A 22,304-nucleotide genomic window follows, 5' to 3' on the forward strand; every position below is an offset into this window, starting at 1 on the left:
CCTATGTTAGAGTTTGGAGAGTTTTCGAGGCCTGTGTTCTGAGTGAGATTCTCAACCTCCTTTAATTTTGGAATACTTACAGGATGGCTTGTGTAAGGGCTTGGCCCTTAACATCTTGAAAGTTCAAGTTGCAACTCTTGCTTGTTATAGGGGGGAAGTCAATGGATGGCCTTTGTCTTCCCATCCCGTGTCCAGTTTCTTGAAGAGAGTTAAGCATTTTCACTCCCCACTGCAGCTTCTGGTGCGTCTGTGGCACCTTTAATTTAGTCCTGAAGTTCTTGACAGGTCTAACCTTTTGGCCGTTGTGTGCTATTTCATTACTTACCATGAAGACAGTTTTTTTGGTAGCAATCCGTTCGGCACGTTAGGTCTCCAAGCTGCAGGCACTTTCTTGCTGTGAGCCTTTTCTGTATATGAACCTGGGATTGGTACAGCTTCGGATGTGCTCTCATTTTTGCCAAAGGTCGTTTTAGAGTTTTATTTGGATCATTCCTTTTCTTTCCCACCTTGCAGAGGGATAGAGATGAAAGTAAGTCACATCTTTTGCATTCCTTGGATGTTAAGCTTCATTTAATGCATTACTTGGAGGTAGCTGAATCTGTTTGGAAGTCTAGCCTATTTGTGGTCCATGTTGGCGACGGTGCTTCAGGGAACACCAGCGATGCGGGCAACGAAAGTCTGCTGGGTTAAGGAAGTCATTACGGCTACCTGTGTGACAGCTGAAGTTGATTTGCTGAAACAGATCGCATTCCACGAGGGTCAGGCGGTATCATGGATGGAACATTGTTGTCGCCTGCCAAGGTTTAATGAGCGGCGATGTGGTGATCTTTGCACGTCTTTTCCAAGCATTACCGCTTGGATGTTCGGGTTAGGGAGGACGCTACTTTTGTGTGGGCGGTTTTGGTTGGACTGCTGGCAGCCTCTCTCCCTTTTCGGGATTAGTTTTGATACTACTGATGGGGATTGACCTGCCAAGAATACAGAAGAAAGAAATTAGTACTTACCTGATAATTTCCTTTCCTCTGAGGTTCCCATACCTTCCCTAGGATGCCGAGGTTTACTGTTTGGTTAGCCTTTTCAGGGTGAACATTGTGGAATATGATTCCTGCTCTTTGTTGAAGACTGGTAAGTGGCTTTTCTAGCCCCTTAGTTTACTGCAGGTGTTGTCTGAGCTCAGTGTTCCTGTTGGTTTGGGAGCATGAGTTGTTGATTGTTAATGATAATGATCAAGTATAATCAGTTTGTCCACAGTTTGGCTTTTCTAGAGAATACTGGCTGGCTGACGCCAAGGCAGGACTATATATTCATGACATCAGCTTTTGCTCCGTCTCCATCTGCTGGCAGAGGTGCATAACCCACTGTTGGGGATTGCCCTGCCTTCATTAGAGGAAAGGAAATTATCAGGTAAGTAGTAATTTCTCCATAGAGTTGACTAATTTAAATCTGACTTTGTGGTTTAGGCATTTTTGTTGCCTTCCTGTGATATATCTGCAACAAGGAAAGTAGTAAAAGTTTACAGAAAGTGGATACTACAAGAGAAACCTGTGTTTATGGAAGAACCGGATAAGACAGCAACTGATCAAGTCGATATGCAAACTGTGGAGAATGCATTGCTGGACACCGAGAGCAAACAGGTACCAGTTTATATTCATAACAAACACACACACAAACAAATTTCGGAGTGTTTTATGTTCTCTTTAACGCCTCCCTAATTTTTTCCTTCTTTTAAACTGGCATTGTTCTTCTGCTTCTTGGGTTTCCAGTTCAGTCAGAACCAGCCTTCATTGGATCTAAAGCTCCATGAACCTTCTTTCCTCATTTTAATCCTTATATCTAGCTCAGGCAAGATTGATAAACCACAGAGCCCACCAGAATCCAATATATATGTACAGAGCCTATTCACTAGGTGTCATTGCTATGTGAGGCCTGGCATGCCTTCCCTCCTTCTAGCTCTGAATGCTGTCTTGGCAGGTTCCCCAACCCTCATTGGCCCAGAGAGCAGAAGCTGAGATTTAGAATCAAACCCAAGACTTAACTATGGCAGTGTTCTGTACTGCCACTGAGTTATTGGGCTTTTCCATAAGCTGTCGCATTTTGTCTCCTGATCATAGATAGTGGAGGGAAGGTCTATTCCTTTTCATGGCTTTGAGTGGCATATATGGACAAGTGTATGAATATAGGCTTATTCTTTTTATATTTATTCTCCTTTCCTCTCTGTCTTTTAAAGAATACCTCTGATCATTCTGGACACAAACGCTCTTCCAGTTGGGGTAGAACGTATTCCTTTACAAGTGCTGTTAACAGAGGATGTATATTTGAAGATGAAAACAAGGATGTTAAGGCTGGCAACCAAGCTATGTTACAGGTATAATTTAAAGTACATGCTGATCTACAAAAACACATCCACATGAATTAGCCTTTGCAAAAATAGACATGGATAGGTTTCTTGTATAGTGATATTGCGACAGAATAAGAAAGCAGATAAATATCTTAGGTCCCATCTAGTTTGCTCAGATTTCTTCCTCTTGTAATGCTATAGACCCCAGTTGATATCAGGCTTTCCTTTGCTTCTTAGTTGCTAAGGATTTTTTGCTTATTCTATGCTTTCTTAAATTATGTTCTCTGAAGTCAAGCAGTTCAATGTCCCACTTATTTCATGTCATCACTTAGTATATAAAGGCTTTTTCACTGCACATGCTGGTAGTTCCTGCACAAGTGGCCCTGCAACTCCTCTTACTTTGTTCACCAAGATTATTGGCAAAGGTTTTTTTTTTTGCTTTTTTTAACTTGTATGGCCCTATCCCATCCCCAGATGTTGAAGCTGATTTTTCTTCATGCTCTTTGTCTAAAACCCTCCTGGATCATTGTGTTGGATTTGTTTTGTTTTTTTCCCCTTGTGTTTTATGGAGTTTGCCTGCCTTTTTTTTTTTTTTTTTTTTGTCAGTGTGGGCCATGCTGTGAGTGCAGTGACAAAGCACACCATTTCTAATTTGATGGTAAATTACATCCCCTTCTCTTATTCTCAGATGGGTCTGACTTGACTTGCCATCATATTATGGGCAAGTCAAGGCCCATAATATGAGGGCTATGGTGCTTTGGCCTCCACCTGTAGTCTACATGCATCAGGAGATTTGCCAAGCTTTGTCGTGGAGTTCAGTCTATACATTCACATCCCATTACGTCTAGACTAGCAAACTTTGATAGTAGGTTTGACTGTCCATTCTCCACAGCCTTTTGGAAGAGAAGATCCTAGCTCCCTCATAAGGCCTATTTTATAATGTAAGCGTTGTCTTCCCTTTAAAAAAAAAAAAAAATCACACAAAATTATTTCCCACCTTTTGATGGTTCTTGTTTCCCTTTTTTTTTTGAAGACAACCTTTGGCTAGGGAGTTCCACAGGTATGGTTCGGTAAACTTCAGAAAAAGCAAACTTGCTTACATATAATTGGTGAGATGTGAAGATAGCAGTTTTCCAGTTACAGTTACTCTCCTTTGGATTTGTTCTTCCCCAAGTCAAAGGGTTTATATAGAATTGAATGCTGCTTGACTGTCCGTATGTGATAGTTCCTGCAATGTCAGGCTTTCAATCTTTTACAGAATGCTTTGGTAGAATTTATTTCAGCATTAAATATGGTCACTTGAATGGTGTATTTATTTTAAATTGTTTATATACCGCCTTTACAACAAACATTGGTCAAAACTGTTTACAGAATAAAATATAGATAATAAACTATATAAATGTCAATTACATTGAGGGAACTAAAACATAGTAAAATTAAAAATAAAAGGAAGAGAGATCAGACTTAAGACAAAACTGATGAGCTACTATCTTGAGAGAACACACATTGAAGGATTATATCAATATTGAGCACACTGAGTTGGAGCTGAATGTTCTTGGAAGTCCTTCTCAGTGGTGATAGTCTCTGAGAACCTGACAGTTGAACTTCGGTGCTAAAATGTGGTTAACCCAAAGATTGACATAAGCTCAGATGTCACCTCCTCTATACATAGTGAGTGACTGTGAAAAATCTTTGAAGGCTCTTTTATAAGTTAGAAGTTGGTTTCAGATTCTCAACTGGCCTCCACTCTGAACCTTCTCAACCACAGTCAAGGAGTAGTTCTTCACCTGAAGATCTCTCCTTTTCTGATTTTGTTTAGTTAATGCCCAAGAATTGCAGGTTGAAGGAGATCCTAGGGCACCCCTCTTAATTCTCTTTAAGTACCTGAATACCCTATTTTCCTAGCATGTAGCAGATGGACTCAGGACCAATGGGTATAGTGTACTCCTGATAGCAGTTGGAGACGGATCAGATTTCAATTTGACGTCAGCCCTAGTACATATACCCCTGCAGGAAGTGCAGCTCTTCAGTATTTTCCGTCTCCATAGCAGTTAGGGACTCTATGCACGCTTGCACAGTGTTAAAGTAATTTTACCAAAGAAAACCAAAATAAGAAGAAATCTTACCTCTACAGAAGAGCCCTGCTCTCCTGTGGGGACACCCTTTGGGTCCCTCCCCCAGTTGAGAATTCCCGAGGTGATTTCCGCGATCCCTTGGAGGTAAGCCTCGGTCCGGCCACCGAACCTCGGCAGGGACCTAGCCCCCGACATAGGGTGAGGCTGAGAGGCAGTGGGTGCAACTTCGAGCGCGACTGTGAAGGTATTTTCCCTCTCCCCCTGCAGCCGGAGACCGGAACGAGACCGGGAAGCGCCGAGACAAGGTAAGGTAGAAATCTACTTAAAAGTCTCCTGTCTCCGAAGCTCGAGGAATCGCACAGGTCGCCAGCCGGCAGCAGTGCCACTGGGTTGATCGACCCTAGCAGGGCTAGACCCCGGTCAGATCCGAGGGTCCTCCCACGTGGAGACCCTTCGAGGTGGTCGCCATATTGTCCTCGTGGTCGCAGTCACCATTTTGATCTGTTCACCACCCTGTCTGCTGTTCCAATCCGTGTGCACAGAGGCGAGCCGTGTGCACAAATACCTTGTACGCACAACGTCGCGCACCCAAGTACTGCGCGCACAAGCGACGCGCATAGCCATACGCTTACTGTGCTGGGTGCATAACTTCGATCTGTGCGCATAACAGCATGCACATCTCCCTGAGCGCGCACCAAACCTAAGCACACAACTTTGACGCACCGGAGCGTACAACTGTATCTTACGCGCACAAGCCATGGCACCACTGGAAAAGAAACTCAAAGCTCAGGACCTTTGCCCAGCATGCCACATTAGAGCTGCACAGCATGAGGAGGCCACGGCCCTGTGTATACAGTGCGAAGAGGCCCTAGGGGATCCAACTCATGGCCCTCCCCAGCCGGTACCGGGTTCCAGCCTCTTGAGCAGTACACCGTACCTAGCATTGCACAGTGGGACCCCACCTCAAATAGGGCTCCCCAGGGACATGGCGCCCCTTAGTCTAGACCCAGCATCTATCTCTTGGGTGGAATTCTTCAAAGGTCTGCATACCTTTGTCCACATGCAGCTGAGGCCTCCTATAATACAGCCACAGGCTCCACCAGAGGACCTCAACATCCTGGGACCCTCTATGCCCAGGGAAGTGATCCCATCGCCCAGAAGCTCCACCTTTGGGGACATTGACAACTTGGATGAGGATTCAGAACCCCTGGAGGAAGGGGAACTCCCTCCGGAGACAGAGCCCCACCGAACCATGAGATGCTTCTTCACCAAGGATGAGCTTCCAGACCTGGTCACACACAGCTTAAAAGAGCTTGCTATCCCAGGCACATGTGCCTTGGGGGAACCTAAGACGAACCCACTACTAGAGGGACTCCGTCACACCTCCCGCCATTTCCCACTATTACAAGCCATCCAGCAACTAATTGACCTGGAATGGGATGCCCCAGAAACTATGTTCAAAGGGGGCCGGGCTCTGGCAGCCATGTACCCTCTGGACCAGGCTGCCAGAGATCTCCTGGCATGTCCTAAAGTGGATGCCATGGTCTGCGCCATCTCGAAGCGCACTACTATCCCGGTGGAGGGAGGAGCAGCACTCAAGAATGCTCAAGACGGACGTCTGGAATCTATCCTCAAACAGTCCTTTGACGTCTACGCTATGTCTTTACAGACCGCGGCCTGCTGTGCCGTGGTGACACGTGCCTGCTTAGCACAGACTAGGAACAACACTCCTGAGGAGGCTCTGGAACCAGCAGTATCATTCTTCGCGGACGCCGCTTCTGATCTGATACGTACCGCAGCTAGAGGAGTGTCATCCTCTGTGGCAGCCAGAAGACAAATCTGGCTCTGAAACTGGTCGGCCGACATATCCTCCAAAACGAGGCTCACAAGGATACCTTTCAAGGGAACACTCCTGTTCGGAAGCGAACTAGCGAAACTAGCCAACAAATGGGGCGAGTCCCCACTGCCGCAGCTACCGGAGGACAGGAATAAGAGAAACCAGCGATCCTTCCCCCGAACCTCCAGGGACAGAGGATCACAGCGCTTCAATCCATATAGAAGCACATATCAAGCGGCCCGCCCCATAAGCTGGAGCCAGTCCTTTCAGAACAAGCACAACAAAAGGGGAGCCAGCTCAGGCCCCAGCTGCACCCCACAATGAAAATCAGCTGACTGGTCCAAAGGAAGAAGCCATAGGGGGCATACTTGCCCTATCCTACCAAAGATGGGTCGAGATAACTTCGGACAAGTGGGTCCTATCCATCATTTGAGAGGGATATTACCTGGATTTCCACCACTTCCCTCCGGACAAGTTTGTGGAATCTCCCTGCCTCGACCCTTCCAAGAGGATGGCAGTGGAAGCTACACTGACCAGATTGCTAGCCTTAGAGGCTATAACACTGGTGCCTCAAATAAATACTGAACAGGTACACAAATATTGTGCAGAACAACCTCCGTTCAAAATATGAGTGGTGTGAATGGTATTATGGATAAATGAGATATGATGTAATATGATATGTTTTATTAAAATTTTTTTATATATATGCATATGGTCCACATTTAGGGGTAATTTACGTATGTACAAAGGTTTAAAAATTAAAAATTAAATAAAAAATCATGGTGGCATTATAATATTGCTGAGTGTCCCTCTGATGTAGATATATGACTCAAATAAATACTGGACATTATTCCATCTATTTTATCGTCCTCAAGAAAGAAGGAACATTCAGACAACTGCTGTTTTGGAAGATCACCTATCTGGTATGCAATCTTTCCTAGAGGAACTAAAAGTGCAAGTATGTGCACACACCTCACAAATACAGGCTGCAGAGACTCTTCTCTCAACAGGAGGATCAGTTCTCTGATCTTCAAATGCAAGTATCTCAGCTGTTAAAATCTAATGTACAATTATCTAATAACATGGAGGACCTGGAGAATAGATCCAGGAGGAGCAACATTAGATTAATCAGCATTCCTGAATCTGTAAGACTCTGACCTGAAACACCTTTGTGATAACTGGTTCCCTGAACAGCTGGGCTTACTTGGAGACCAATCGAAGATATTAGTGGAACAGGCACATTGACTAGATGTGCTTTGCCACAATACCGTTCGACAGCTCCAAGTGATTGCAAAAGTTCTGAACTACGCCGATATCCACAATACTGGCAGCATTTAGTGAAAAATGAAAGTTGCTCTATGAAGGATCCCGTGTGTTCCTCTCTTCAGACTTTTCTCCCAAAGTCACCGTGGCGCATAGAGAAATTTCCTCGTACTGCATCAGCTTATTTCAAAAAGGGATGTGATTCCAACTGCAGTTTCCAGCCAAACTCCGGGTTACTCATAATGGAGTCATCAAGCTTCTCAATACAAAACAGGAAGTTGAGGCTTTCATGGTGTAGTTAGGTTGATGCATATAGAACTGTTCAATATTTTTAGTTTTGTTTGATTACTCAGCATGTAGTGTATAATATAAAACCTTTTAAGTTTGTAAGTACTAATTGCATTTAAAATTGTGCTGGAGGAGATGGGTGATTCCTATTATCAGCCTTTTGTTTCACGCCATCTGCACGCCAGGCCTAATGGCAGGTGGCTTGCTATAGATGCATCAGTGTAGTCATTGTGATGGTGCGGGAAAAGGCAAGAGGCTCTTCATGTTTATTTGCTATGCACCAAGTGGAACACAGTGTGGTGGATGGGTATCATAATTGTCCCTAAGAGATTCTTTTTCATTTTTTTTTTTCTCTTTGCATCTAGTTTCTAAACATCGATGATTTGGTCTGTGATTTCTTCTATGTATTGGCACTGGCGAGTGCCTAGGATGAGCATGGTCATCCTATTCTAAAATTTCTGTTGGCTATTCCTGTATTGTGAATTTAGCATTCAAAAGTTGAGATTCACCATTTTGAATCTATGGAAAGGGAAGGGGAGGTAAGATGGAGGGGTATTATTGAATGTTGGGGTGCTATTCTGGTTGATTTATTCTTGGGAGAGGTTGTGGGTAGGAGGATGCAGAGAAAGAAAGGGGTGTGAGGCTGGTTGAATGTGTATTTGTTTCTTGTGATTGGAGTGTGTGTGAGTTAAAGTAAGAGATCAAGCTTACATGTGTATACTGCTGCCTTCTACTGGTCTTTACTTCATCCAGGGGATCTAGCTAGGGTGTCTCATGTATTAGTTTTCTCATTTCTTGTTCTCTCTACTTTAAGATTGTAGTCATGTTTAATTTTAATCTTTTCTCATTAAATGTCGATGGCGTTCATTCCCCTGTCAAGAGGCAAACATTTTTTAGTTCATTTAAGAGGAATAAATCAGATTTTTACAAAAACTCATTTGGATAAGGAAAAAACATGCTAAATTGACTAAAGATTTGGTAGGATAATCTGAGGCTTCTTTTTCCCTCTAGACACTGTGGAGTAGGCATCTTAAAAGTTTCCCTTTCAGATGGAAAAATGCATTGAAGATCCTCAAGGAAGATGTATCTTGTCAGGTACCAAAGTGGGGCAAAAGTATGTGCTATGTAATGTACATGCACCTAAAGTCTATAATCATTCTTTTTTCTCTGCTATTCTGGCTAAATTGGTCAGTATTCAGAATCATGTCAGTGTAGCAGGAAACTTTAATATTACAGCAGACAGGATAAATTTCAAACTTTCAAAAATACCCAGAAAAAATTGGAACCGTTTGGGTGCAAGTTTTCTTTCCTCTGAATTGCAGCTACTAGACATTTGGAGGGTTTTGCATCCAGATGAAAGATTTTACAGTTTTTTCTCATCCTCTTGTTTGAATTCGTTTTTTATCTTTAGTGCTGTTTTTTCTAATGTATAGTCTGCCACTATTATGACGATGTCCTCTGTGACCATTTTATCATTTCTTTGAAGTTAAGTTTATGGGAAAGGGGGAAACCTCGACCTTGGAGAATGAGCCCCAATCTTTACTATGATAATGAATTCAAGAAATATCTTGCCTCGAGTTGATTAACTTACTACTCAGAAAAAATAAACTCTATCATCAATGATGTAACATTTTGGGAGGCTGGGAAAGCTGTGCTGCTGGGTCTAATGATAGCATATGATGCAAGAAAGAAGTGCAAAAGTGAGGCTTGTATCTTACAACTGACCCATAATATTCAGTTATTAAAACAGCATCTGTGCTTTATGCAGAAAGTAGATAGAATAAAGTTACAGATTGCCAGAAAGCAATTATACCATTTGCTTGAACAGTGGGCCAATGTACAATTTATTTACTATAAATTCTAACTACATAGGTATGATAATAAGACTATCTTTTGGCACAGCTTGTGCATAATGAAAAAAAATCATTTTATATTTTTGCACTTAAGACAAAAATGGGAGTTGTTACTACTAAATTATCTGAAATCTCTACAAGATTCATTAATTTTTTTCTAGGAGTTATGCCTCTCAGCCAGGATCAGAGCCATTGCTTTCCTCCTTTTTTTTTTTTTTTTTTTTTCCACGGCTTGTGCCTTCCCCGGCTAGTTGAGGAGCAGGTTTCCCTGTTGAATAAACCTTTTTCTGAGTTGGAAATTATAACCCATATCAAAAAACTATACCTGTCTTAAGGCTGCTGGAATGGATGGGTTGGGTAATTAGTTCTATAAAATCCTCGGAGCATTGTTGATGCCCACATTGCAAGCTACATTCACTAAAGCAGCTCAGCATGATGGCTGTCTGATAATATGAATAGAGCTATAGTTACCATTATCCATTAAAAAAAACAGGAAAGGATCCTTTACTACTTGAATTGCTTTGGCCGATATCCTTTTAACTCTGATATGAAGCTTTTAGCTGCCAATTTGGCTGACAGGCTAGGAGGAGTTATTCCTAATCTCATTGGGTCAGACCAAGTGGGCTTTGTCTGTAATAGATTTTTGGTGTTTAATGTAGTTAAGGTCCTGTTGTCCTTAGAGGTCCTGAATCCTGATGTGCGTTTTCTCAGTTTAGATGCTGAAAAAGCATTCGATAAAGTCAATTGGTAAGAACATAAGAAAATGCCATACTGGATCAGACCAAGGGTCCATCAAGCCCAGCATCCTGTTTCCAACAGTGGCCAATCCAGGCCATAAGAACTTGGCAATTACCCAAAAACTAAGTCTATTCCATGTTACCATTGCTAATGGTAGTGGCTATTCTCTAAGTGAACTTAATAGCAGGTAATGGACTTCTCCTCCAAGAACTTATCCAATCCTTTTTTAAACACAGCTATACTAACTGCACTAACCACATCCTCTGGCAACAAATTCCAGAGTTTAATTGTGCGTTGAGTAAAAAAGAACTTTCTCCGATTAGTTTTAAATGTGCCCCATGCTAACTTCATGGAGTGCCCCCTAGTCTTTCTACTATCCGAAAGAGTAAATAACTGATTCACATCTACCCGTTCTAGACCTCTCATGATTTTAAACACCTCTATCCCCCCTTAGTCGTCTCTTCTCCAAACTGAAAAGTCCTAACCTCTTTAGTCTTTCCTCATAGGGGAGCTGTTCCATTCCCCTTATCATTTTGGTAGCCCTTCTCTGTACCTTCTCCATCGCAATTTTATCTTTTTTGAGATGCGGCGACCAGAATTGTACACAGTATTCAAGGTGCGGTCTCACCATGGAGCGATACAGAGGCATTATGACATTTTCTGTTTTATTCACCATTCCCTTTCTAATAATTCCCAACATTCTGTTTGCTGTTTTGATTGCCGCAGCACACTGTACCGACGATTTCAATGTGTTATCCACTAGGACACCTAGATCTCTTTCTTGGGTTGTAGCACCTAATATGGAACCCAACATTGTGTAATTATAGCATGTGTTATTTTTCCCTATATGCATCACCTTGCACTTATCCACATTAAATTTCATCTGCCATTTGGATGCCCAATTTTCCAGTCTCACAAGGTCTTCCTGCAATTTATCACAATCTGCTTGTGATTTAACTACTCTGAACAATTTTGTGTCATCTGCAAATTTGATTATCTCACTCGTCGTATTTCTTTCCAGATCATTTATAAATATATTGAAAAGTAAGGGTCCCAATACAGATCCCTGAGGCACTTCCACTGAGAAAATTGCCCATTTAATCCTACTCTCTGTTTCCTGTCTTTTAGCCAGTTTGCAATCCACGAAAGGACATCGCCACCTATCCCATGACTTTTTTACTTTTCCTAGAAGCCTCTCATGAGGAACTTTGTCAAACGCCTTCTGAAAATCCAAGTATACTATATCTACCGGTTCACCTTTATCCACATGTTTATTAACTCCTTCAAAAAGGTGAAGCAGATTTGTGAGGCAAGACTTGCCCTGGGTGTAAAGCCATGCTGACTTTGTTCCATTAAACCATGTCTTTCTATATGTTCTGTGATTTTGATGTTTAGAACACTTTCCACTAATTTTCCTGGCACTGAAGTCAGGCTAACCGGTCTGTAGTTTCCCGGATCGCCCCTGGAGCCCTTTTTAAATATTGGGGTTACATTTACTATCCTCCAGTCTTCAAGTACAATGGATGATTTTAATAAGTTACAAATTTTTACTAATAGGTCTGAAATTTCATTTTTTAGTTCCTTCAGAGCTCTGGGGTGTATACCATCCGGTCCAGGTGATTTACTACTCTTCAATTTGTCAATCAGGCCTACCACATCTTCTAGGTTCACCGTGATTTGATTCAGTCCATCTGAATCTTTACCCATGAAAACCTTCTCCATTACAGGTACCTCCCCAACATCCTCTTCAGTAAACACCGAAGCAAAGAAATCATTTAATCTTTCCGTGATGGCCTTATCTTCTCTAAGTGCCCCTTTAACCCCTCGATCATGTAACGGTCCAACTGACTCCCTCACAGGCTTTCTGCTTCGGATATATTTAAAAATGTTTTTACTGTGAGTTTTTGCCTTTACAGCCAACTTCTTTTCAAATTCTCTCTTAGCCTGTCTTATCAGTGTCTTACATTTAACTTGCCAATGTTTATGCTTTACCCTATTTTCTTCTGTTGGATCCTTCTTCCAATTTTTGAATGAAGATCTTTTGGCTAAAATAGCTTCTTTCACCTCCCTTTTTAACCATGCCGGTAATCGTTTTGCCTTCTTTCCACCTTTCTTAATGTGTGGAATACATCTGGACTGTGCTTCTAGAATGGTATTTTTTAACAATGACAACGCCTCTTGGACATTTTTTACTTTTGTAGCTGCTCCTTTCAGTTTTTTTCTAACAATTTTTCTCATTTTATCAAAGTTTCCCTTTGAAAGTTTAGCACGAGAGCCTTGGATTTGCACACTGTTCCTTTTCCAGTCATTAAATCAAATTTGATCATATTATGATCACTATTGCCAAGCGGCCCCACTACCGTTACCTCTCTCACCAAGTCCTGTGCTCCACTGAGAATTCGATCTAAAAATGCTCCCTCTCTGGTCGGTTCCTGAATCAATTGCTCCATAAAGTTATCATTTATTCCATCCAGGAACGTTATCTCTCTAGCGTGACCCGATGATACATTTACCCAGTCTATATTGGGGTAATTGAAGTCTCCCATTATTACTGCACTACCAGTTTGGTTAGCTTCCCTAATTTCTCTTAGCATTTCACTGTCCGTCTCACCATCTTGACCAAGTGGACGGTAGTATACCCCTATCACTATAGTCTTCCTTGACACACAAGGGATTTCTACCCATAAAGATTCAATTTTGTATTTAGTCTCATGCAGGATGTTTATCCTGTTGGACTCTCTGCCATCCCGGACATAAAGCGCCACACCTCCTCCCGAGTGCTCCTCTCTGTCATTGCGATATAATTTGTACCCCGGTATAGCAGTGTCCCATTGGTTATCCTCTTTCACCATGTCTCTGAGATGCCAATTAAGTCTATGACTATCCTTAAGCAAGCATTTGAAGCAGTGTCAATGACCTTGTATATCGCTCCTTGTTCTTTGGTGGCTCGCTCTTGTTTACTTCTTTGGGGTTTCGGTGGCAAATAGACTCTGTCCAATTGGTTGGCAGACTGTATTGCTTTTTGCTATGAGCAAGCGGGCCATACACTAGAAGGCTGTGTGACAGAGCACTCCGTATGGGCCACAGCAGTGTCCTTAGCCCACTTCTGGGTGGTTCCAATTTCTGAAATCTGCAAGGCCGCAATGTGGAGTTCCCTCCACCTGTTTGTTACCCAGTACTGTCTGGACAAAGATGATCAACAGGATAGTGTCTTCTGCCAGTCTGTCCTCCTTAACCTATTCCAAGTGTGAGAACTGGTCTCTCCCTGCCTAGGGCCCAATATGCGGTTCATGCTGCCTCCCATTGTTGCCAACAGCACCCCTGTTGTGCCTGTTGCACGTTATTGAGTATTTGTTGGCCCAGTGTGTTCCGGGGACAGCCTGTAGCTTGGTATTCACCGATCTGTGAGGACTAACATCCTGCTTGTCCTGAGAGAAAGCAGAGTTGCTTACCTGTAACAGGTGTTCTCCCAGGACAGCAGGATGTTAGTCCTCACGAAACCTGCCTGGCACCCTACGGAGTTGAGTTCATTGGCGTTTTATTTTATTTTTCGCTCATCTTTTATGCTTTGATATAAGACTGAAGGGGGACCCCGCGTGGCTGTGGGGATAGTGGCATGCTGGGCATGTTCAGTGTGCTCAGTTTCTAGAAACTTTGACAAAGTATTCTGTGCCGGGCTCTATCTGATGATGTCACCCATCTGTGAGGACTAACATTCTGCTGTCCTGGGAGAACACCTGTTACAGGTAAGCAACTTGGCTTTATAACAGTTTCCACGATTTTTACCGGCAGTGAAGTCAGGCTCATGTGTCTATAATTTCCCACATCACCCCTGGATCCCTTTTTAAATATAGGGGTTACATTGGCCATCTTCTAATCTTCAGGGGTACATTGGATGATTTTAATGATAGGTTACAAATTTTTAGTAATAGGGCTGAAATTTCATTTTTTAGTTATTTCAGAACCCTGGGGTGCATACCATCCGGTCCAGGTGATTTACTACTCTTCCGTTTGTCAATCAGGCCTACCAAATCTTCTGGGTTCACAGTGATTTGATTCAGTTGATCTGAATCATCACCCATGAAAAACCTTCTCTGGAACAGATATCTCTCCAATATCCTCTTCAGTAAACACTGAAGCAAAGAAATCGTTTAATCTTTCCGTGATGGCCTTATCTTCTCTAAGTGCCCCTTTAACCCCTTGATCATCCAACGGGTCAACAGACTCCCTTGCAGGCTTTCTACTTTTGACATATTTTAAAAGGTTTTTATTGTGATTTTTTTTTTGCCTCTATGGCCAACTTCTTTTCAAATTTTCTTTTCGCCTGTCTTATCAGTGTCTTACATTTAACTTGCCAATGCTTATGCTTTATCCTGTTGTCTTCGGATGGCTCCTCCTTCCAATTTTTGAATGAAAATCTTTTGACTAAAATAGCCTCTCTCACCTCACCTTTTAACCATGCTGGTAATCGTTTTGCCTTCCTTCCATCTTTCTTACTGCATAGAATACATCTGGTCTATGCTTCTAGGATGGTATTTTTTGTGTCCATGCCTGATGCACACTTTTTACCTTTGTAGCTGCACTTTTCAATTTTTTTTCTAACTTTTTCTCATTTTATCAAAGTTTCCCTTTTGAACGTTTAGCGCTAGAGCTGTGGATTTACATACTGCCCCCCTTCCAGTCAAAATTTGATCATATTAAGATCATTATTGCCAAGTGGCCCCACCACAGTTACCTCTCACCAAATCCTGTGCTCCACTGAGAATTAGATCTAAAATTGCTCCCACTCATATATGTTCTTGAACCAATTGCTCCATAAAACTTTTATTCCATCCAGGAATTCTCTCTCTAGCCTTCCCTGATGTTTCACTTACCCAGTCGATATTGGGGTAATTGAAATCTCCCATTATTACTGCTTTACCAGTTTGGTTAGCTTCCCTAATTTCTCTTAGCATTTCACTGTCCGTCTCACCATTTTGGACAGGTGGATGGTGGTATACTGTCACTATTCTCTTCCCCAACACACAAGGGATTTCTACCCATAAAGATTTGATTTTACATTTAGTCTCATGCATGATTTTTATCCTGTTGGACTCTATGCCATCCTGGACATAAAGCGCCACCTCGCCACCAAGATGCTCCTCTCTGTCATTGTGATATAATTTGTACCCCGGTATAGCACTATCCCATTGGTTATCCTCTTTCCACCATGTCTCTGAGATATGCCAATTAAATCTGTCATCATTCACTGCTATACACTTTAATTCTCCCATCTTACATCTTAGACTTCTGAGATTAGCATAAAAACATTTCAAAGTGATTTTTTTGTTTGTATTTCGCTGAATCATGTTTCCATAATAGCAACAATATTCAAATCCATCTCCATCATTAAGGCCTGCAGATCTGGAATTTTATTGCCCAGACTACGAGCATAGTTGTCCAGCTTTTCTCACTGATTTGGTGCTTTTTCTGGACACCTTTTCTGCCCTGTTGAGCTGATCTTTAATTTAATGGCTTAGCTATTCCTTCCTCATTCCATGAACAGGTAACACTTCTGAAAAGGCAATAATCTTCGCCATGTGCTCAATCCGCTTCCACAGATGCTGGAAATCTCTCTGAACTTTTTAATTACATCCCAACCTTGAATCTTTGGCTTTGACGGCATGGATGTTAAAACTATGTAGTTGCTTTTCGGAAGTAAAGATACATTTAACTTTAAGGAAAAAGTCTACTGGATGGTCTTATACTTTAAATGGCAATAATTTTCTATCTGGTGCTCTTATTTTGGTCAGGATTCCTTTAACTGAGCTGACCCTGTTTTTACTCCAGTATTTTCTAAACCTGTCTGATTGAAAACTAATTCTGTCAGAGTTCACCATAGCATACCATTATGACCAACTACCAACTTAGAGTGACCAAATTCATGAAAGGCCTCAAACATTTGAAGATCTCCTATTCTTGGGATCTTAATGTAGTTCCTGATCAACTCATGAATCCACCATTTGATCCACTGGCAACAGCAGATCTCAAATTTCTTCTAGGAAATTTTAAATTTGTATTAGCAGTTACTTCTGGCTGAAGAGTAAGTGAAGTACAAGCCCTTTCCTTACATTCATTTTTTTCACAACTCTGTAACTATAAAAACCTATCCTAAATTTATCTCAAAAATGGTTTTTCAATTTCATTTAAATCAATTCAATGTATTACCAACATTTTTTTCCCGAGACTGCACACTTTTATAATGGTGAGTAGCTCTTCATATATTGTATTTCAAATCATTATTCTTCTATTTGGAAAGAACAAAATTACACAGGAAGTCCTCACAACTTCATTTTTTTAACCCAATTAAAAAGGGTTTTTAAGTTACAAAGAGGACTTTTTCAACTTGGATCTCTGTATATCTTACTGCTGCAGTTGGTAAGGTAAAAGCCCATTAGACTAGGGCTACAGCAGCTTCCTTAGCACATCTTTCCTGCCATATAAGATGTCTGCAAAGCTGCCATTTGGTCTTCCATCCATACTTGTATTGATCATTGCTGCCCAGGAAATGCTTCCTGGTAATACAGCTGTTTTGGGCAGGCAGTTCTGCAAAGCTTAATTCCTTCAACTCTTCCTTCCATCCTCTGGCTGTGAAATGCAACATTAACAAATTATACGCAACTATCAATTTGGGAGTCCCAACTTGTGTGGCTGACTTTAGCCAGCTTGTCCATAGAGAAAGCTAAGTTGCTTACCTGTAACAGGTTTTCTCTGTAGACATTAGGATTAATGGTTTCAGTGCTGTCAGATTTTGTCATCTTATTGTGCAGCTGATTTATCCTGTTGTCTATGAAGAACACCATTTACAGATGATCAACTTAATTTTACAGTTGTTGAGCCCAACTGTCTCATTTCCTTTTTTTTTTTTTTTTTTGGTGGAATAAGTAATCTTTTTTGGACCATTATTCTTTTCATGGCTTTTGCTTTTAGAGGACTTTTCTCTCTCCCTTTTTCTAGTTTTTGTTTTTATATTTTTACTTATATCACAAGAATGTTTTTATCTATAATTTGAACATCATTAACTCGTGTAGGAGGATACTTCCACCATATTATACAACACTATCATTTTAATATCAGTGACAAACATACACCAGATCTTTTGCAATTTTTTGTAATTGAATTTTTTTTAGAACAAACTATAAACTGTAAAATAACTTTGGAGTAAACATTTAGCCTCAAGTGACATTCAGAATTTTAAAAGGAATCTGCTGTTCAATCTTTTCATCCCACCTATTGCATTTCCTATGCAAACAGGGTGATGTCATATGGTGCTGATATGGAATGTACTGTCTGAAAAGTCTTTCTGAACATGGTGTGGGTGTTCCTGCACTGCCACTGCCGTGCAAACCTCAGTCTTTTTTTCATCTGCTGAAGCACAAGAACATTGCATGCTCTGGGCTAGATTTTAAAAGCCCTGTGCGCGTAAATCCTCCCAGATTTACGAGCGCAGGGCACTCGCACGCTATTTTGCATAGGCCGCCGTGATGCGCGTAAGTCCCGGGGCTTCGTAAAAGGGGTGCGAGGGGGCATGTCAGGGGGCGGTCTGGGGCGGGTCCGGGGGCGTGGTGATGGTTCGGGGGCGGGCCAGGAGGGCGGTCCTGAGTTCCCCGGCACTGCGGCCTGTGCCTGGGGATGCGAGGCGGCGCGCGCAAGTTACGCCTGCTTCAAGCAGGCGTAACTTGCCCAACAAAGGTGGTGGGGGTGGGTTAGGTAGGGGAAGGTGGGGGGACGTGGAGGGAATAGAGGCAGGCTGCGTGGCTCGGCACGCACAGGGTGCCGATTTTGCACAGCCTTGCGCGCCCCGACCCCGGATTTTATAACATACGCGCGGCTACGCACGTATCTTATAAAATCCGGCGTACTTTTGTTCACGCCGGTTGCGCGAACAAAAGTATGCGCGCGTGTACTTTTTAAAGATCTACCTCTCTGTGAGTTTTTCACTCATTTATTTAGTTCCTTTCTTCAGGTTTCTTTTTCTTTTTCTTTCATTTAAAAAGCTATTAAAAAAAAAATTAGTTTCCATTGCACTCATCAACCATGTCCCCAAAGCATTCCAGGTCAGGTAAAACACCATTTAAACTATTTAAAAATGTAAGCATAAGATGGCTAGCTTGGATCTTCATAACAATTGCTTCTGTTGCCTTGGCCCAAATCATGATATGCCAAATTATTGCTTGTGCTAGAATGTCATCCTGCATACTTTTTTTTTTGTTTGCTTTTTTTTTTTTTTAAGAGATCTTAAATTAAAATGTCAGATTTTATTTCCTGAAAAAAAGGAAAAGTTAGGCAGACCAGAATTCTAAGAAAATATAAAAGGTCTGAGTCCCTGAAGTGCTGTAGTCACAACTGTTTTCCTGCATAGGTTATAAGAAAGAATGGAAGAGGCCCCCCATTGGTGTCACCGATATCCAAAAGTCACAGTGTCAAAACTCTCATGGCGCCAAAAGCGATCTCTCATGTTGGTGCAGAAATATATCACAGAAGTTGTCAGGCATCAATCCATCCTGTGACTGTCTTGGTGCAGGAGCTTAGTATTAGGATGACTTCCTAATACTAAACAAAGAAATAACCTCACTATTGCTAGCAAATGCCATAAAATCAGTGCCATACCCAGAAAAGGGATACAATTATATTCCCGGTAACCTTTAATCTCAAAAAAGTCAGGAGGACTATGCCCACTTCTATTCTTAAGGAATTTGAACAAATTTCTCAAAGAAAGGTGGAAGGAAGGCAAAAAGATTACCAGCATGGTTAAAAGGTGAGATGAAAGAGGTTATTTTAGCCAAAAAAGCATCCTTCAAAAATTTGAAGAAGGATCCATCTGAAGAAAATAGGCAAAAGCACAAGCATTGGCAAGTTAAGTGTAAAATATTGATAAGGCAGGCTAAGAGAGAATTTGAAATGAAGATGGCCGTAGAGGCAAAAATACATAATAAGAAACTTTTTAAAATATATCCGAAGCAAGAAACCTGTGAGGGAGTTGGTTGGACCGAGGGGTTAAAGAGGCTCTTAGAGAAGATAAGGCCATTGCAGAAAGACTAAAGTTTTTATCAGTTGCTGTTGTTGTATTTATTGCAGTTGTTGTAGGTGTTTGACTTATTTAACTAGTTCACAACTCTGTATTTCTTGCCTCTGTCTCAGTTTGCTTTATCCCCTCCCACTCCCTGTTACAATGTATTTTCCTCACTTTTGTTAATATGTAAACCGGCATGATGTGCCTATCTAATGCCGGTATATAAAAGTTATTAAATAATAATAATAATAAATACATTCTTTATTTCTGTTTTTACTAATGAGTATGTTGGGAAGATACCGGTTCCAGAGATGGTTTTCAAGGGTGATGATTCAGATGAACTGAACCAAATCACTGTGAACCTGGAAGATGTAGTAGGCCATATTAACAAACTTAAGAGTATAGCAAATCACGTGGACCAGATGGTATGCATCCCAAGGTTTTGATGGAACTAAAAATTGAAATTTCAGATCAATTAGTTAAAATTTGTAACCTATCATTAAAATCATCCATTGTACCTGAAGAATGGAGGGTGGCCAATGTAACCCCAATATTTAAAAAGGGATCCGGGAAACTACAGATCAGTTAGCCTGACTTCAGTGCCAGGAAAAATAGTATAAAATATTCTAAAGATCAAAATCACAGAGCATATAGAAAGACATGGTATAATGGAACACAGCATGGATTTACCCAAGGGAAATCTTGTCTCACAAATCTGCTTCATTTTTTTTTGAAGGGGTTAATAAACATGTGGATAAAGATGAACCAGTATATGTAGTGTATTTGGATTTTCAGAAGGCGCTTGACAAAGTCCCTCATGAGAGGCTTCTAAGAAAACTAAAATGTCATGGGATAGGCAATGTCCTTTCATGGATTACAATTTGGTTAAAAGACTGAAACAGAGTAGGATTAAATGGTCAGTTTTCTCAGTGGAAAATGATAAACAATGGAGTGCCTCGGGGATCTGTTCTTGGACCGGTGCTTTTCAATATATGTATAAATGATCTGGAAAGTAATACGACGAGTGAGGTTATCAAATTTGCATATAATACAAAATTATTCAGATAAGTGAAATCACAAATGGATTGTGATAAATTGCAGGAGAACCTTGTGGGATGGAAGATTGGGCATCCAAATTGCAGATGAAATGTAATGTGGACAAGTGCAAGATGTAGCATATAGCGGAAAAATAACCCATGCTATAGTTATATGATGTTAGGTTCCATATTAGGAGTTACCACCCAGGAAAAAGATCTAGGCATCATAGTGGATAATACATTGAAATTGTCGGCTCAGTGTGCTGTGGCAGACAAGAAAGCAAACAATATTAGGAAGGGAATGGAGAGTAAAACAGAAAATGTCATAATGCCTCTTTATTGCTCCATGGTGAAACTGCACCTTGAGTACTGTTTACAATTCTGGTCGCCACATCCCAAAAATGATATAGTTGTGATGGAAAAAGTACAGAGAAGGGCGACCAAAATGATAAAGGGGATGGAACAGCTCCCCTGTGAGGAAAGGTTAAAGAGATTAGGGCTGTTCAGCTTGGAGAAGAGACGGTTGAGGGGGGGATATGATAGAGGTCTTTAAAATCATGAGAGGTCTAGAATGGGTAGATGTAAATCTGTTAATTACTCTTTCAGGTAATAGAAAGACTAGGATGTACTCCATGAAGTTAGCAAGTAGCACATTTAAAACTAATCAGGAAAATTATTTTTCAGTCATTGCATAATTAAGTTCTGGAATTTGTTGCCAAAGGATGTGGTTAGTGCAATTAGTGTAGCTGGGTTTAAAAAAGATTTTGGTAAGTTCTTGGAGGAGAAGTCCATTAACTGTAATTAATCAAGTTGAGTTAGGGAAATGCCACTACTATTACGGGCATCAGTAGCATGGGATATACATTGAGGTAGATTTTAAAAACATACGCGCGCGTACAAAAGTACACCAGATTTTATAAAATCCGGGGTCAGCGCGCGCAAGGCTGCGCAAAATCGGCAGCCTGCGTGCGCCGAGCCGTGCAGCCTGCCTCCGTTCCCTCCGAGGCCGCTCCGAAATTGGAGCGGCCTCGGAGGAAACTTTCCTTCCGCGTCACCCCACCCCCCAGCCCTACCTAAATCCCCCCTTACCTTTGTTGGTCAAGTTACGCCTGCCGCCCCGACATCCCCTGGCACAGGCCGCAGTGCCGGGGGACTCGGGACCGCCCGCCCGGCCCGCCCCTGAACTGTCGCCACGCCCCCGGACCCGCCCTGGACCTCCCCCTGCTCCGGACACACCCCTGGACACGCCCCTCTCGCCTCTTTTACGAAGCCCCGGGACTTACGCGTTTCCCGGGGCTTTGCGCGCGCCGGCACGCGAGTGCCCTGCGCGCGTAAATCCGGGAGGGGTTTTAAAATCTACCCCTTAGTGTTTGGATACTTGACAGGTACTTTTGTAGCCTGGATTGGCCACTGTTGGAATCAGGATGCTGGGCTTGATGGACCCTTGGTCTGACCCAGTATGGCAATTTATGTTCTTAAAAGAAAAAAGTTCAAGATGAATTTTCTAGACATCTTTTTTACCACATTTAGACATGTTGACAACCTTAGATTTAAAAGTTGTTTATATGCACATCCCTATTCACAGCAACCACAGAAGATGTCTGCATTTCATGACACTCATAAGATTATCAGTACAGAGTCCTACTGTTTGACCTCTCAGCAGCATCCATTATTTTTAGAAAATACCTGATGGAGGTAGCAGCACATACCAGGAAGAACAATGTACTAGTGTTTCCAGATGTAGAGGACTGACTAATATTGAGCAGATCCTTACACTTCCTACATGATATAGACTCTCCACTATTTGGGTTTTGTAATACATT

The 22,304-nt window shown here is 41.8% G+C and overlaps 1 protein-coding gene across 4 annotated transcripts in view; it reads left to right on the forward strand.

The window, feature by feature from the left end:
* Nucleotides 1-22,304, forward strand: part of RALGAPA2 (Ral GTPase activating protein catalytic alpha subunit 2) — a 1,327,630-nt gene that overhangs the window by 289,306 nt on the left and 1,016,020 nt on the right. For all 4 annotated transcript variants that reach the window (XM_029593760.1, XM_029593759.1, XM_029593761.1 and 1 more), the window contains exons 11-12: nt 1,461-1,634; nt 2,228-2,365. In XM_029593760.1, the coding sequence (XP_029449620.1) occupies nt 1,461-1,634; nt 2,228-2,365 (312 nt within the window). The remainder of the gene's footprint in view (nt 1-1,460; nt 1,635-2,227; nt 2,366-22,304) is intronic.

The sequence above is a fragment of the Rhinatrema bivittatum genome, chromosome 3, assembly GCF_901001135.1.
Source record: "Rhinatrema bivittatum chromosome 3, aRhiBiv1.1, whole genome shotgun sequence".
Taxonomy (NCBI): Eukaryota; Metazoa; Chordata; class Amphibia; order Gymnophiona; family Rhinatrematidae; genus Rhinatrema; species Rhinatrema bivittatum.